At 33.6% G+C, this 17126-nt stretch overlaps 1 protein-coding gene across 1 annotated transcript; it reads right to left on the bottom strand.

Annotated features, from left to right (window-relative positions):
- Positions 1 to 1057: 1057 nt before the first annotated feature.
- LOC103874656 (gibberellin 20 oxidase 3) lies at positions 1058 to 9351 on the bottom strand. Its single transcript, XM_009153089.3, has 3 exons — positions 7762 to 9351; positions 7117 to 7438; positions 1058 to 6672 (listed from the first exon to the last, which is right to left on the bottom strand). The coding sequence occupies exons 1-3, from the start codon at positions 8280 to 8282 to the stop codon at positions 6382 to 6384; spliced, it is 1134 nt and encodes a 377-aa protein (XP_009151337.1). The 5' UTR covers positions 8283 to 9351; the 3' UTR covers positions 1058 to 6381.
- Positions 9352 to 17126: the final 7775 nt, after the last annotated feature.

The raw sequence follows: 17126 nt of genomic DNA, 5'->3' as shown, positions 1-17126 counted from the left end.
TATAATATTCATGATAAGTGAAAACAAGAAACAATTATACTCTCACATACTTTTATCTTCTCCATTTACACATTCTCATGCTTTGAGCTTGCCACACACTTCCCTCTTGTAATTTACCCAAAAATATTTTCTAACTAAACAAATCAATCCAACATCTACTATTGTAAATGAAAACTAACGTAACTTTAGTCTTTTACTAGAAATCACAAAGACTTACCAAAAACTAAAATCTAAAAACCGAAAACCAAAATCTAAAAATCAAGGAAACAATCATCACCTCTAATCACAAAACCCTAATCCAGAAAAGATCCTCCACTTCCTCTGATTATTTTATCCTTCCTTTAGTTTTTCCATTGGTTTCATTAATCATATCGTAGAAGCTGCAAAAGCGATCTTTCATCTTCAGCTTTTCCATTGGTTACTGCTCATCAGTCTCTGAAGGAAAAACCAAAGTTGAGTTTACTGTAAAGTTGGGGAAGTTGGATTTACAGAGAAATCAAAGTTGGCTTCATCAATACTATATCAAATGTGGAAGTTATGGATACAATCAACGAATGAGAAGAATTCAGAAAACTATGGAGATGTTCATTCAGATGCTTTACTGTATTAGTCCCTGGAGATTCAATATGGATACTGGAAACCAATGGTGCTCTTGGAGGTCACACAAAGTTAAGTTCTTCGTTTAAACAGAGAAGATTTGTTAAAAGAAAATAGTGGTACAAACAGTTAACTAAACTTTCGAGTTGTATAGAAAGTAATGAAAACCCTCCCGGTAATCAGCATTTGAAGGTTGGTAAAGGATAGGCTTTGAATCGAATACTCGATCAAAGGAAAGTGGAACGAATGGTCACACAAAGATTGCGGAAAGCCTTTGATTTACCCGCTCCTAAGCCCGTGGATATGACACACCAAGACGACTTTGAAGGATGTGTTGCTTGGGTTCACACACCTAAAAACAGAAATACGATATCCATACAGACAAAAGATCCCTTGGATATGACGCACCAAAACGGATCAGTAAGTTTCCGAAGGAACAAAGCTGAGAATCACTCTCAAAGGTTTCCAAAAATATCAAATCACTCTTATTATTTCATTGAAGATTACAACTTATTTATAGAATAACAAAACTTGCAAACAAAGCTAGAGATTTTTTATTCTAATTAATGATAAAACATTGCATGGAGGAGAGAGATAGTTTTTGGAACAAGCATTCCTTGCATGGATTTCACTTGTTTGCACATGATCAAGGCATTGTGATTGCTACCACCATCATGAGTAACTATATTATTATCATCCTCGGCTTTGTAAAATGAACCTTTTGCCATTGAGTCTTCCATACTCCCCCGCGTGAAGATCTTTTGTGTCGAAATTTCATTGTCATGCTTAGTTGCGTACGTAAACGTCTCTGTTGCAATATCTCATATCTGCACAGAAAAACTCTATTATAATTAAATACACATGAACCCCTTAGTTTGTGAATTGTGAATTGTGAATCACTCTACTCATATTCCCTGCATTTTCATTTCAACACTGCGAGAACTCATACAAAATTATGAATTTCTATACCAAAATGAAGTAGTGTTAAGTATTTAGATGTCATGATTATGGTTTTGGTTACCTTTCTTCGAGTCCTTCAGAGCAGCTCACAACTTGTACTCTTTCTCGTTGAGCTTAGATCTTGCTGTATCAAGATCTTCCTTCACTGATTTTCTGTTTCCATGTCAGCCTCCTGTTTCCTTTGTTTCTCTCAAGGCTTTGACCTCTGCATCAAAGCTTTTGGCCCTTCATTCATTTCTCTGTTTCCAGAACATAGCAAACTGCTTTTGCCTCATGTGGTTGAATTAGGCCTGCGAAGATAAACCTTAAAGAATTTATTTTTTGTAACTCAGTCTATGCAATCTATGGATCAGATTTAGATTTTGTTTCGTAAACACCAGGCACTTTACCTGTATACAACTTCGAATGGACCTAACATTGCATTGCCTCGATAAAAAGGTTTCTGAGATGTTGCGTAACCACTATTTCCCTGATACCAATAATGATAATACAATAAATTTACGTTTCTCAAATCATTAAACAGACAAAGTAAACTTGAGAGATGATTTTACCAAGCCTATGATTGGATGAATCTTCAAACCGACTTTCGCAACTGAACTAGCAAGCAAAGACGGACGGTAGTGATTGGCAAGACCAACGGGGATGAACCTGTGGATCACGGAATCCTGTAGATTCAGAGAGAAGATACATATGAGGAAAGAGTTAGACAATCGATTATAGGACAGAAACAATAGATCAGTGGTGATAGAAGAAAGACAATTCTATTAGATAAGTGTGACAGATCAAAGATGTGCTTACCTTTTCACCAAGGAAGAGAAGCTTGAATCCCACAAATTCACCACCTTTCTTGTGTTGCGGAAATCCCTAAAGCGGAGGAGAAGAAAAACTATGGTCTGAGTAGTACGACCAAGGCCGGGTAGAGTCGAAGGTTGAGAGAAGGATGCCGGTTTGAGCAACTGGAGAAGCAGGGAGACGTTTTTGAGAAGATGTAAGCCTGGTAGAGGAATCAATGAGTTTTTTCGAGATGAAGAGTTCCTCTGTTAAAGATGAAGTATATATAAGGAGGCTTTAGGGAGGTGTTACGAATCAGGACTATTAACGATGAAGTGATTAAAGATGTGAAGATGTAGAGTTTGCCAGTGATAAACATCTTAGGAAAAGACTGGGTCACGCTGTGTTTGAGATCTGTCTGAAGCGATAAAGAAAACCCTAAATTTCCTTCGAAAACGACACTTGACCATATGAGCTTACTCTAACTATTACAATGCATAAAATCAAATGGGCATTTTCTTTATTTTCAGTGACCAAACCCATTTGATATATAGGAAACTCGTTATAACACATTTCAAAGGGGTCTTATCTTTTATTTCGGTTTCAAAACCCATTTGCCTTAAATCATTATTACGCAGTTTTTTTTTTGCTTGTGGAACCCATACTGTCGACGTGGCACGCTTAGGGGTGAGAAACTCCCTCATTATATAATAGATTATATAATAGATTGGGAATAGATAAGTAAAATTGGATTCTTTATTTAAAAAAAATGTAAAATTGGATACTCAGATAATATGTGGTTTTCCAATTCTGAGTTTAACGAAGCGTGATCTACCTATTATTTCAATGATTAGACAATACTGTAAATTCAGTTACAAAAAAAAGAAGAAGACAATACTGTAAATTTGTGATAGTGAGAGTGACGCATGATATGTAGGTCCATGATACTAATTCCTTATTTGGACTCATTCATAAGATGATATGTCGTTTGTTTTCTTGCAATCTTGTCAATTTGCTTTTTCTTGGTGGTTTTTTGTTTTGTTTTTTGTATTGATATTTATTCCCAACTAGAAAACAAAGATTAGGGCAACCAAACATTACATAGACTGATAGATTACATGGTGCGTTGTAAATAGGACTGGGTTGCGGGTCAAACCCGTCCCGCTTGATTCGCCAATTTACGGATTGTAATTTTTTTTATCAAAAAATCCGATCCGCACGATCTGCGAACAAATAAATTTATCCCTACATCCGTCTTGTTTAATTTTGCGGGTGATCCACGGATTATATTTTTATTTTAAAAAATAATTATTTAATTTACTTTTTGTAAAAAATAATATAAATTATATATTTATAATTAAAATTATATCTATTTTTTAAATTCGCATATTTTCTTTAAAAAATAATACCTTTTTAACAAAAAAAATTAAAAAATAAAAATTACAGGTTGGTGGATACACTCGATTCAAAATCCACCAACCTGCATCCACTCTTCATAAAATGTTCATAATCCACATCTGCGAATCGATTTTTTCAAATTGTTTAATCCACATCCGCTCTGCCGTAGGTCAAATGGGCCGGGCCCCATAGGTAAAGTCAATATTTCCAGGCCTAGTTATAAGTATTTGAAAGAGACAATGACAAAAAAAGAGAATAAAAAAACAAAAGAGATGCATGTGACGCGGACCTCTCTTTAGGAAGCCAAAGCTCATTGATGGGCCATTGGTAGGCCTTCATAAAAGGAGATTGATCTTCGCACACTTTACCTCCACGTGCCGTTCTTTTTAAACGCAGTTATGCAAAGCTAAATATTTAGATGGGTTTTTTTGTCAACGTTTATATGGTTTATTATTAGTTACATAAAATTTTCTTTGTTGAGGGTTGGAGTTTCAAAAATGATAAAACGCATCAGATTTTTATATTATAATTATTTGTTGTTAGAACACCTCTAACTAAGAATTTTAAAGTTTGTTTTTAGAATAAAAAATAATAAAAAATAATCAAAAATAATCAAATGAGAAGAGAGAGAATAGACAAAACTTCTAATATTAGAATTTTCTAAAGCTCCACTAAAGTCTGTATGACACTTGTAAACAATAGATTGATTGAAATTTTGTATTACAATTAACTTTTAATTTCTAATTATAATTCATTAAAATATTAATATTTTTTTTAAAAAAATTCTTTGGAGTTCTTATCTAATGTTGCTCTTATAATGGTCATAAAAATAATAGTAATTAAAGAACAATGATAATAGTACAAGTGAATATTTTAACTTTATGACGCAGAGTGAGTACCATCATCATCTATATATTTTTTTTGTCAATGAATTCATCATGGTTCGTGTTGTAGAAAGCAAAAACAATTACAACATTTCTCTAAAACGATTAATCTCTAGAGTTGTTTCACTTTATTTGGTACTTTTGGAGGTTTAATTTCATTTAAATACTTCAAGAAACTATAATTTAATAACACCGGCTATAAGGTAAAACAATACAAGAAGATAACAAAGAAAAAAACACATCGTCTCTTTACTTGGTACAACCCCAGGCCCCTACTCTCTGCCGAATCTAACATAGATTTAGAGACAAAAATAAGAAACATATTTTTCGGCTTATTGTTATTTTTTTCTTCCTTTCCGCGACATCACTGGAGAAAAGAGTTGAAATCATTGGACATCTTGAGGTGAGGTGATTTTAGAAATGAAAGATACTATTTCTGGATGATTAAACTAAATGTTTAGAAGCTTTTTCCATAACTTTTCAAGTCATAAAAACGTAATTTACTCTTAACATATGTGAGTTACAGAAGTATTGTGATAATCTTGTCAACACAAAGGAGGAAGCAAACGAAAAGAAATTAGTGTGTGATGTGTCGACTGTCGAGTTTTGATGTATAGCTGAATCATCAGCAAATACATTTCATGAGAAGCCACCAAGAAAATTATTTAGATGGGCCATTCTTTTGTTTTCTGTATTTTGTTCTCTTGTCTTGACCCTAAAATACAAATAGTCAATCATATATAAATTAAGATCGCATCTTTTTACAGGAAAAAATGCATTACAAACTGTATCATGTCTTGAGCGAATAAAGTTATAAGAATATTAATTAAAAATCAGAGTGTTGTATAATAGTTGTTAATGTGGGGTTTTCTTTTGGAGTTTTGGTTATAATTCTTGGGCAAATAAAAGTAACTATAAACAAATAACTCTATATTTTTTTTTCATAATACATGTGGAAAAGGTCTATGAAACAAAGTGACTACTAATGTATGTATATGCATGTTAAAACCTAAAATATTTACTCCGATGGCACATAAACAAGGGGTCCAAAGCTATTTTAACTCATGGCGCAACCTTTTTGTGCCACCTATATATGTAATGTATATACGTAATTGCTTCTCTACTCTCTTGTCACGGTTATAGACATGTGGGTTTTGTTGATATAACAATATATCTCCAAATTATTAATGGCAACTACTGTTAGAATTAGTCTTACCTTCAGAGGATAAGAGGCAATCCCCTAAAAATATATATGGTTTGATATATCAAAATCAAAAGCTAGTTGTGTGCATATATCCTCTCCAGTATGGTGTTTGGAACTTGACAGTTTTGTGAGCTTTTTGCTTAAGATGTTACTTTAACCTTTCTAAATTATTGGATTCAGTTCAGCTAAAATGCAAGTCCTTTAATGGAACACGTACGATTGAAGCCTTTTTCTTTTGTCAAGGGCAGTCTCTTCTTAGTTACATACTCTTTTATCACTTGAGATACAAGGGATCTAATTTTTTTATATTCTTATATATTCATGGATACGTTTTGGAGACAAAACAACATAAAATTATAGACTTACAGTTGATGCTTTGGTTATTTAAGGCGGTTGGTTGTTTGGTTAGCTCATACTAATCTTTGGGATTCTTGTTTTTAAGGCGGTTGGTTGCTTGGTTACTATTCTTTATAGATAAACTGTCTGAAGCTCAGAAAACATTAACTGAAATTTCCATTAAAACAAACCCTTCAATTTCTTTTTATTTAACTATCTCTCAGTCTCTTTCTAACTTTGTCCGGCAAGTTTGTTGTCGATAACTTCTTTGCTCCTAAGCCAGTCTGAGAACTTTTGAAGAGTGTTCTTGTCGGATCTATAATTCTTCTGCGTGAACTCAAGAAACATGGACCATGTAAAGTTAGGATACAGCCTTTGGCCGGACACTTCTAGTAGCTCCTTCGGTGGTTTCACCACTTTGTCCATTTGTGGACATAAGAAAAATGCTAATGTCATCCTTTCCCTATCTCGGTTCACCACTGCCCGGTGCAAGCAACTTCTGTATATTCCATTCGTCAACGCCTATAAAAGAAGATACAGACTTTCAATACTCTTACAAAGTTTCTTGCATGATAAGTTTCAGGAAAAATATTTCATATGTAAAATACCTGGATAAATTTATACTTGATGCTATGTCAACACAAAACCGATTTGTAATAACTCGATTAGTCCATATATATATAAATTACTAGGAGTATACCATGGATACATTTTCGATGTAATACATAATATATGTAGTGCATATGCAACGGTTCCACCATCCTAATAAAGCGACCCACATCTAAAACACGAGACAGTTTTTGTCTCGAGTCTCATGGGTAGTGGGTACAAAAACAATCATTCTCAGCATTATGAGATTTTGAATCACGCTTAAATATGAGTTTTGGATGCACATACAAAATGTCAAAATCTTTGTCTCTTACGTAAAGAAAATGTTAACTTTAAAAAAAATGCTAACTTAATTACCACGAAGGTATCGCCGATGTTAACCACGAATGATTGAGGCTTGGGAGCGATGGATCTCCACTGGTTCTCCACGTAAACCTGAAGACCACCGACGTGGTCTTGATAAAGTATGGTTAGAGAAGTCGGGTCGGTGTGGGGTCCTGTCCCTAATGTATGGTTTGGCTGCTTGCATGGTGGATAGTAATTCAACCTAAGTATCGAATCGTTATCTCGGTAAAACTCTCTCATATAGCGTCTTTCGATCCCAAGACTCATTCCAAGAAACTCTATGATATTTAGCGAAAGTGTGTTCATCGCCTCTGAGTATTCTTGAAACACAGTTCTGCATGAAACAATCACAAAATATACATTATTAACTAGATCTGCATGACATTCTTTGGATAAAATATTTTCATATAAGTTAGCTAAAACATATATGATTTTACTAGTTTATAAATAGTTCTAGATGGCTGATACTTTTCTGTATTTGAACGATTAAGGTTTAAGATTTATACATATTCTTATCTATCATTTACTAGCTTTGTTTAGTTTTATTTTTATTGGTATACAATTCATATTTTAAATTTATATTTTAGTTTTAAATCAAATTGAATTAATTAAAGTCTAAAACATATCTTTTCCAAATACGGAAGGTGTATATATTACCCAAACTCTTCGTTCCCGTCTCCCATTGTCTTAGAAACGTAATCTTTAACTGTTTCCGTGCCGCTCCTGAGCTTCTCCTCAGCAGAGAATCTAAACGTCAACGTTTCCTTCCACGGAAGCTCCGAGTAGAATCTTCCGGCAAAGCTATCAGCGTAACCGGAGATCTCACCCCATTTCCTCTTGGCCTTTTGTTTCTCCGACGCCGGCAAGTAAAAAAACGTGCCCATACACTTGTAGGCACGTGCCAATATCCCCTCCTGAACTCCATGGTTTGTGACGAGGAAGAAGCCGTGAAGCTTCGCAGCTTCGGACGCGAGCCTAGACGCTTGAGAAATCGCGACATGGTTGTCTTGTCCGGAGAGAAAACTGGAGATGTCGAGGATAGGGATTTGGAGCTCTTTGATGTCGGTTGAGGGTTTGTCTTCGTCGGACCATACGTATTCCGATGGTATGTTGCTTGGTTGGTTGTTTAAGACTTTTGCATCGAAGCCTGCATGGGGAAGATTTGTAATGGAGGACATACTGCGGTTTATTTATATGATAATGGTAGAAACTTTCGGAATTATATTTTATGCACTTTCAAAGCTTTTCTCTCGACACTTTGTTGAGATGGCATTTATAGGAGTCGCGATGAAAAGTAATATTAGGTCAAATCTGGAATTTTGTTTAATTTTAAGTTTTATTTGGAGTTCTTATAAGAAATCACTTCTAAAGTTTTGAGTCTTTTGACATAAAAACGACGTATATGTATTCTGTTAAAATATAATTTGTTTTCTACTGATAAAATATTGTCATTTAAAATACAACTATTTTATTAGCCATACTAAAATAGACATACATCATATCAATAATAATAACAAACCGGGTAATCTATGTACCAATAATAATAACATCACAGTAGAAACAAATCATCTACAATACTAAAAGCCGAATACGAGCAACATAGAGACCATCCACGTCGGCTATTAAAATCAGCCAATGGGATGAGTTTATTTGTCCACGTCACACCGGTGTTGGGCTGCTTTTTTTTTTCTTGATCCGTAAATTGAAGTAGTTGGCTCATAAACCCAATTCAAAAGAAACCCTAAAACAGTCGAGGCTGAGTCGATAAATTCATATGTCTTCATCGTTCCAAATTCCTCCAATCCTGTCCGTTTTACTCGCAACCCACTCTTAATTATTCATTTATGCTCCTTCCACCTTCCTCTCTTGCTTATATAAACCCGTCGTCAAAGCTTTCATGGAATCATATTCAACAACTTGGATCGATGGCCATGAAATCAGTTCAATCCTCTGGCAAGTCTCCTCTTGCATTGTATTTCAACAATCTCACACCATGTTAGAGTTTTTATTCTTTACCGAAGCTTGAAAGAGAATTTAAACGTCCTCAGCCAGCCATGTCGAATACATAAGTTCAAAGGATTATGAAGAGCCCATCGTATGTTTCCTTGGATTTATCTGTTTCATATTTTTGTTCAACTGCTTTCTCTCTATTTTCTGACAAATTCAATTTCTTTTCACAGCGGCTCCAGATTCCTTGCCTTTAGTCTATTCTGGCTCCTTTTGTGTATGTTTATAATGGTATAGTCGTTTCCATAATATCTGAAGATATTTTTGATGTATTTTTCACGTACCAGTTTCTAAGAGTCCTTTCTAAAGACAGAGGGATGTTTGTGTTGGTTGTTTAGTTAAGCTACTACGACGCCGTACAAGTGGAGTTCTGGTGATTTTTATTCCAGTTCATGTGAACTTAGGAAGCCATGTTCAAAAGGTAGTGAAGGAGCTGGTAAAAGCTCCGGCTACAAATCCACCCGCCAAAGGTATAGTGAATTTTGAAATCAATAGTTGCAGTCTAAATCTGAACCAAGCCTTTCCATTTTCTAGATCTAGAAGTATATACTGTCAATATCGGCCAGATCCCCTCAGCGCTAGCGTCATGGTTACCGGAGCAATCAACAGTGGATCCTTCTGCCGCATAGATCCTGACATGGAAACATGGTAACAATGGCTGGGTTTTATTTGAAAATACGATGTTTGCAATTTGATGTTTTATTAATATGTCTCTTATATTTCTTCTGTGTAGGCTGATCCGAAAACAGAAGCTACTAGACATAGCAGAAAGCAAGAGCTCATGGCTTGACATGGCACTATATTTTTTCGTAACCTTCACTTATGCCGGTTTTATCTTTTTCAATTGGGAAATTTTTCATTTTAAAATATTTTTGCCTCATCTTGAACTAACCTAATTAGAAGGGGATCCATGGCATTCATCAATGTAGAATCCAGATCAAGACAGAGAACCAGAAGATGCTAAAAAGTGTGCGTGTCTATTAGTTGAAAGGAAATTGATTTGATTCCCCATTTTGGAACTAATCTATTCTCTGACTGGAACATATGTATAGGGAAGCTGAGGACCATAATCAAATGATGCTTAGTCAAATGTTGTGTTCCCAAGCCTGAGAGAGAAGTAAGTCCCATCTAAATGCTTGGAGTTCATCTATTTTTTTCTTCCTTTGTTTCTTTTGGGTCTGAATTGTAGTTTTATCCGTGGAATATTGTAACTGGTACTAAGGCTAGCGTGGATGCATAGGTTCTTTGGAATGAAGAAGCTTATTTTTTGGACAAGAGAGCTTTGGTTGTTGTTGTTACCATTTCAAACCAGTTTATTTATTTGTAGATGTTGTAGGCCACATACAGTCTGTCCAAGGCTCTGCTCTCAACAATGTCACCGCAACTACTCGAGTTGTAGTCCATTTCCTCATTTCCCCGTAAGCCCTCATCAAACATTTTGTTGCTTTGATTTTCACTTATTCGGTCATATTTTAAAAATAAATTGAACACACTCCTTCAACAGAACTGGTGGTGTACTTTTAGGAGTTCAGTATTTTACCTAGCTCATGGTTCCGAACTTGCTGTGATTCTGGTCATAGATGCAACTATTGGTGCTTTTGAAGCTGGCTTAGATAATTTGAAAGGGCAGACAAGGAGCATACATGGGTTTTTATAGCTTTTGGTGTGGAGCAAGTCATAGTCACAGTCAACAAAATAGATATTGCTGTCGGCCATATTTGATTTGATTAAGCTAGCATTAGTTGGTAATCAAGCCTACAAGACGCAGTCAAAGCTTGGAGAAGCAGAGAGCAAAGCTGAGAATTTAAAGAATCAAGCTCAGGAATCACAAAACCATTGTGTTGGGGTCCAAAAAGTAAAGAGTTTCAAGAAGAGAGTAATAACGACCATAATGGTGGAAGAAGACACTATTATATGGAGTTGTTTTCTTTGTGCTTGCAGGAAAAGTTGAGGTTGCTCAGCAAGAAGTAAAATGTTTGATGAACCTGGATCCAGATGACACTTGTTGTTATGTGCTCATGTCTAATACTTATTCTTCTTTTGGGTTGTTAGAAGAGGCGGTTGGACAGAGGGTTTTGATGAAGGAAAGGCAAATGGAGGAGGAAATAGTGTGCAGTTCAATGGAAACGAAGTTCACGACTTTGTTTCTTGCGGTGAAAGTCACCCTGAATCCCCAGAGATTTACAGTTTACCCGATGTGTTAACTGGGAAGCCTCTGCTCTAAAATCAGAAGGTACTGCTCAGTTTAGTGACCATATTGGTCATTTAAAAGGCACCATATGATCTGATGCCATCGCATAAGAATCAAAACAACAAATTCAGTGTCAAAGTATAATCTGAATTTTGAGCTTGTGGACGAAGAGGATTGCTGTTACTTCCAAGCAACCAAAAAACACGTTGTACAAGCTCGAGGTGGAGACATCTTTGATGTTTACAGAAAGAAAAGAGTCAACTAGAAAATTTTGAAACTTTGTAGAGCGTTTTTCTTATGACTTTTTTTCTGTATGCAATTGTTGGAAACTTGGAGTTTAGAAGAAAAATAATGTTTGTTCAACGACAAGTACTGTTGTTTGGTTTGTCTGGATTCATCATTCATGTAATTATTATTTTTTTCTTCTTTTATGTGTTTCCTCCTCTAAATGCACTCGAATTTCTCTTATGCTAGAAATCTGCAACTAGAATGGGTTTTCACTTGGCTAACAAAGAAATGATAAGTCTTATAGTTTTGGGATGTATTCAAAAGTTGTCTTTAGGAAATGACAATTCAGTAATAGTAATTACATACAAGATTCCCTCTTCTAAACATAGCAAATAAACATATTCTGCAGAATTATATACGACCTTCTTTTAATAGTTTGTGGTTTATCTACCAAAGTTTCACATATTTTTCTTGACAGCTTGGCATAAGTACATGGCAGATAACCTTCAGCTTATTCAGCCTATATAAGGTTTTTTTAGCTACAGTGATAATGTATTTTTAACGTTATGTATTGTATTTTATTGTATATTTTTTAACTCTTCGTGCTGGCACTTTTTTTAGAATCATTTTAATTAGATAATAGGTTTCAAGATGTAAATAAAACTGTGTATGTTGTAAATTTAGACTTTTTAGTGTAGCTGAGCACTATCAATTTTATATTATGATTTTATTTTACTAAATCTTTCTTTCTGTGTATTTTTTTGTTTTATTTTGTATTTTTACAATTTTATTGCATTATTCTTTAAATGCAGAGAATTGATATTTCCAATTTTTGTTTCATATACCTTAAAAGTCTTCGGTTGATTTTTGTTTGTTTTCTTTCTCCAATTATAGTGTACAGTTCGACCGTTTTTTTTTTTGGATCAAACTACTAATATCATCATATAGAAAAGCTTAAACTCTAAGAATTGAGTGAGTATTTGTGCTAGAGAAAACTGATTTAACCAATAATATAGTGAGATATTATAATATTAAAAGATATGGAAACTCTTCTATGTTGTCCTACGCTAGACATAATTACGTTGTAGTCAATTGATTCTATATTTGTGATAACTGGAAATATATCTTTATGTCTTCCTTACATCATCCTTAATGTAACATAAAATTAGATGTTGATTATCTCCTCCCAATTAGGAATGCACAGAATGAGAGAAATTCAAGATGAGACCAGTTTACAATTTTGTCCTCATATCTATATAGAGTTAGTTTATAAATTACTCTATCTGTTTCAAAATGTAATCAATTTTAATTAAAATATGTAATATTTAAAAGTTATTACTTTAGGGGGTGTTATTGGTTTAAGTGTTTTAATGGATTTTAAAATCCAAACTAAATCAAGTGTTATTGGTTTTATCATTTTAAAATCTAATTTCAAATCTGTTGTTATTGGTTCTATAATTTAAAAATAGATTTTAAAATCATGTGTTATTCAATATTAATGATTTTTTTAAGAATTTGATTTTAACTTAGATTTGAGTGGATTTATAAATAATTTTAAGAGTAAAACACAAAAGAGCAAATATTGAGTTAAACCTTGTTATTTTGACTGGATTTGTATTATTAGGTTTTTCCAATTCCTTATTTTTTTTTCGTGTGTATACGTAGTTGATAAGAACCTTAATATTACGTCTTTTGTTCATTTTCAAAACATGCATTAGGTACATTTTTTTTTCAACAAAAGAAAACGAAATTGGTGTTATTACTTATCTTGTTGCTACAAAAGTGATGATGAATTGTTTCTCGAGTTGTTTTCTCTTGTGAAGAGAGAATTTATTGACACTTCTTAAACTTTCAAATTGATAGGTACAAACAAAACGTGTCTCGCATACGAACAACTGAATTAGTTATCATTACTGTGATTCAAATAACATAAGCAATGTGTTTGTGCGTGTTTTGATAGGTTCTTAAGCTTTTTTATCAAATGTATACATTATCAAACATGAATATATAATTTTTTTAGACATTAAGAAACTTTAGAAGAAGAAAATATATATATATATATATATATATATATATCAAATGATGAACTAGATGCATAATTACTCAATGAGAACTTTACAAATCCATTTCATTGATTTATAATAATCCACTTATTTTGATTTTGAAATCTATATAGTTAATTTTGAAATCTGTTTGTCTGATTTTAGAATCAATGGATTAGTCAATGATTTCTAAATCCAAAAAGAATTTCTAAATCCACTAAACTACTAGAACCAATAACCCCCACTTAGAAATCTGTCATTTAATATATAAATTTAATCAATTACACAGTAATTTACATAATTTAATTGGCTACACAATATCCAATAAATATAAATTTACATTGAAATCTAAAAACAATTTATATAGTGAAACAAAAAATACTTTTAAACCATTATATTATAAAACAAAGAGAATATTCAAATTATATTGAACATTAGAATAGTAAAAATCAGAAAAGCTGAAATCTCAACGTCGATCATTTACGTTGGCTATGTTATTAACTTTGAAGATAACATGAATGATCAAGAACAAAAAGATCAATTTTAGCTTCAGTCTTTTTTTTAATCATTTTACCAAAAAAAAAATAACAGGAAGATGACTAATAAAAAAAGATACAAACAGAGTACTGTAAAAAGGTGTTGATCACAATAGCAAACATTATAGTCTCAAAAATAGTCAACTTTATATTAAACTAGGGGTTTGCCGGCGCTACGCGCCGGGTTTTTGTACAATGATATATGTTTTAGTAGTTTAAAACCATTTTTGGTGTTTGATTAAAAAATATTTATCAAACGTATAAATATATTTCAATTTTATTTCAATTTTTGTTAATTTATGTTTAGTTCGTATTTAGAAAGAGAGTGAAAAGACTTTTAAAGGTAAGCGAACATTATCTTTGTATACTTGTAATCTGACATAATAATTGTTTATAAATTAAACCTTTCTTAATTTGATCTCTCTTGGTTGGAGCTTCGGGGCTTTTGATTTAGACCAGGATGGGATTTATTTGCAAGGTTGAAGATGTTAAAACAAAACAATGCGTATCCAGTTTTAACTTGTTTATTAAGTCAGTATATGTTATCATGATTTCTCAGATAAGGCACCTGCTTGATGGGTGAAAACCTAAGAAGTTTCATGTTCTCAGATTAGTCGTAGCAAGCCAATCTCATTTTTAGATCATCCACTTCAGTAGATTGCAAGAAATAAAGTTTTAGGTTAAACCACCTAGGATTGTTTTCCGTGACATATTTAACAAAACTTTTTTAAGAAAACAAACCTGAAATGCAACACAAATACTAATCTCATCAAGAACCTATGAGATCGACACAAAAGTAATGAGCTAGTTAGAAGAAGCTTGAAGAAAACCAATGAAAAGTGTGTGAGTATGAATCTTGTGATTGAAATGCAAATAACTACATAGTTTAGTGAGATCTTCAGTTTTATTTTCATCTTGTCTTTGTCAAGTGTTTCATCAGTTACCTCTACCATCATCTCTTTCTAGGAACACTAAAAATAAAACAAACATGACACAGTTAATCTTTGTGTTAACGTCATGTCCAGTTGTGCACAAAGCTTTTGGAATTCATTGATCACTTTTGCTTGTTTCATGAATGACATTTGTTGAAAATGTAAAAAACAGAGCAATGTGAAAAACAGAGCAAAACTACCTCAATGATTTAACGGTTGAATCTTCATCGAACTCTTTGAATTTACTGAAGTAACATTTTTCGGTGGAGGCAACCAATCCTCCTCCCCACCACTATACTCACTTTCACATCTTCAACTATTTTTAAAATCTATATATAAGCAACTCTTTAATGTTTCAGAAATATCTATATTAATAAAGGTGTGACTTTTACTCAGCAATAAGAAGATTCAAGTGCCAAGTTCAGACTCTGAAATATGAAGAGCATAATTGAATTGTTTCTTCAATCACATTAATGGCAGTGATTGAATCCAGTCGAGTTCCGTAACGTTGAGAATAGTTCCATAACAATGGACCAAAACCAAGAAGAAACATAAACAAAACTAAGAACAATCCAGAAATCAAATCAAAGAACAATGTCTACTCTTTCAAAGCACTCTATGTGAGCAAGCAAATCCTAGAGATCAATTCTTTCTGTTTGGGAGTTTTTTTCATTCTTCTTAACTGAAACCTCCGACGCATCGTCTGCATGATTTTCAAACCGATAAGAATTCAATCACTATATGCTTGCGCTCTGTCACGAAATTAGTAACTGAAAATTACCGTTAATGCAAACAAAATTTGATGGCTGAACATGATGTAATAAAAAAGTGGCTTGAACATGATGCAAACAAAATTTGATTACCAAAAAAAAATGGCTTGAACGCCCAGATTTAAATGAAAGAGGTTATTATGATTGGGTGGAATGAAAAGGATGAAGTTTACGGGATCAAGATTCATCTATTTATACCATCAGATTCACAAACCGAAAGCAAAGTGAGATTCATTGAATGAGAAATGGTGGGAGTAGTGGGAAAATAGAATAAGGAAGAACATTAATGGCAGTGATTGAATCCAGTCGAGTTCCGTAACGTTGAGAATAAATCCAGTTGATTCGACACGTTGGCAGCTTCCAGCGGAGTTTGGCCGGAAATAGTCAACCTCCGGTAAACCATCCGACTCCATTATCGACCCAGAAATATGGATTGTTAGCCAACTAAATAAACAATCTACTGAGCCCACCTATATCAATAACAGATAAATTTATTGGGCTTCCCTGGATAAAAAAAATATATTGGCCCAAATATAAAACACATAATAATTGAAACATCACACCCGTGAACAACATTAACATTCACAAATTTCGTTGCCGACGTGGAGAACTGAGAGAAAAGTAAGATGATGAAAGCATGGCCCATAAGGAAACACAAAGCCCATTCGAAACACAAAAAAGAAGAAGGAGAAGAACCGATAATTCAAAACAAAAGGAAAAAAACGAAGCTCCTCCCTCTTCTGACACGTGTCATTAAAAGGAATAGGGTCTGCTGACGTGGCAGCCTATGGAGTGTTTCTGTTCTACTTTATTAATATAGATATTAGTCAAAAATAATAAAATATATAATATTAATAAATTTCATTTTAAATATAATTTAACTTTTAAAAAATTTATCATTGCACATGGTGCAGAAAAACACCTAGTATTATTTGAATTTCAAAAACTATCTGATGCACTAACTTTTTGTGACAAATCAAATTTAAGGAACTGGGCAAGAGATTGAGAAGAGGGATGTGAAGAGGTACAAAGAGTCTTCACTTGATGAGTTATAATGGAGCATTGAAGTGCCATTGTTGTAGTCGTAGGAATTACACCGGTGAAGTTGGGTAGACGAACAGATTTGGAGTCGCTGGAAACGTCTGAGGCAAGTAGGCTAAAGAAAAGGAAGCTATAAGTTATACAATGGGCTGGCTATTTTGATGGGTTTGGATGGTTCGAGACCCATCATCTAAACATTTGCGATGACGTGATAGTTTAATTGGTAGAGAATATTTTATTTTATGTGGCGCTTCTAAGAAGCCTCAAAATTAATA

Source organism: Brassica rapa, chromosome A06 (genome assembly GCF_000309985.2).
Source record: "Brassica rapa cultivar Chiifu-401-42 chromosome A06, CAAS_Brap_v3.01, whole genome shotgun sequence".
In the NCBI taxonomy this organism is placed as follows: Eukaryota; Viridiplantae; Streptophyta; class Magnoliopsida; order Brassicales; family Brassicaceae; genus Brassica; species Brassica rapa.
This window is presented reverse-complemented; position numbering and strand designations above follow the sequence as displayed.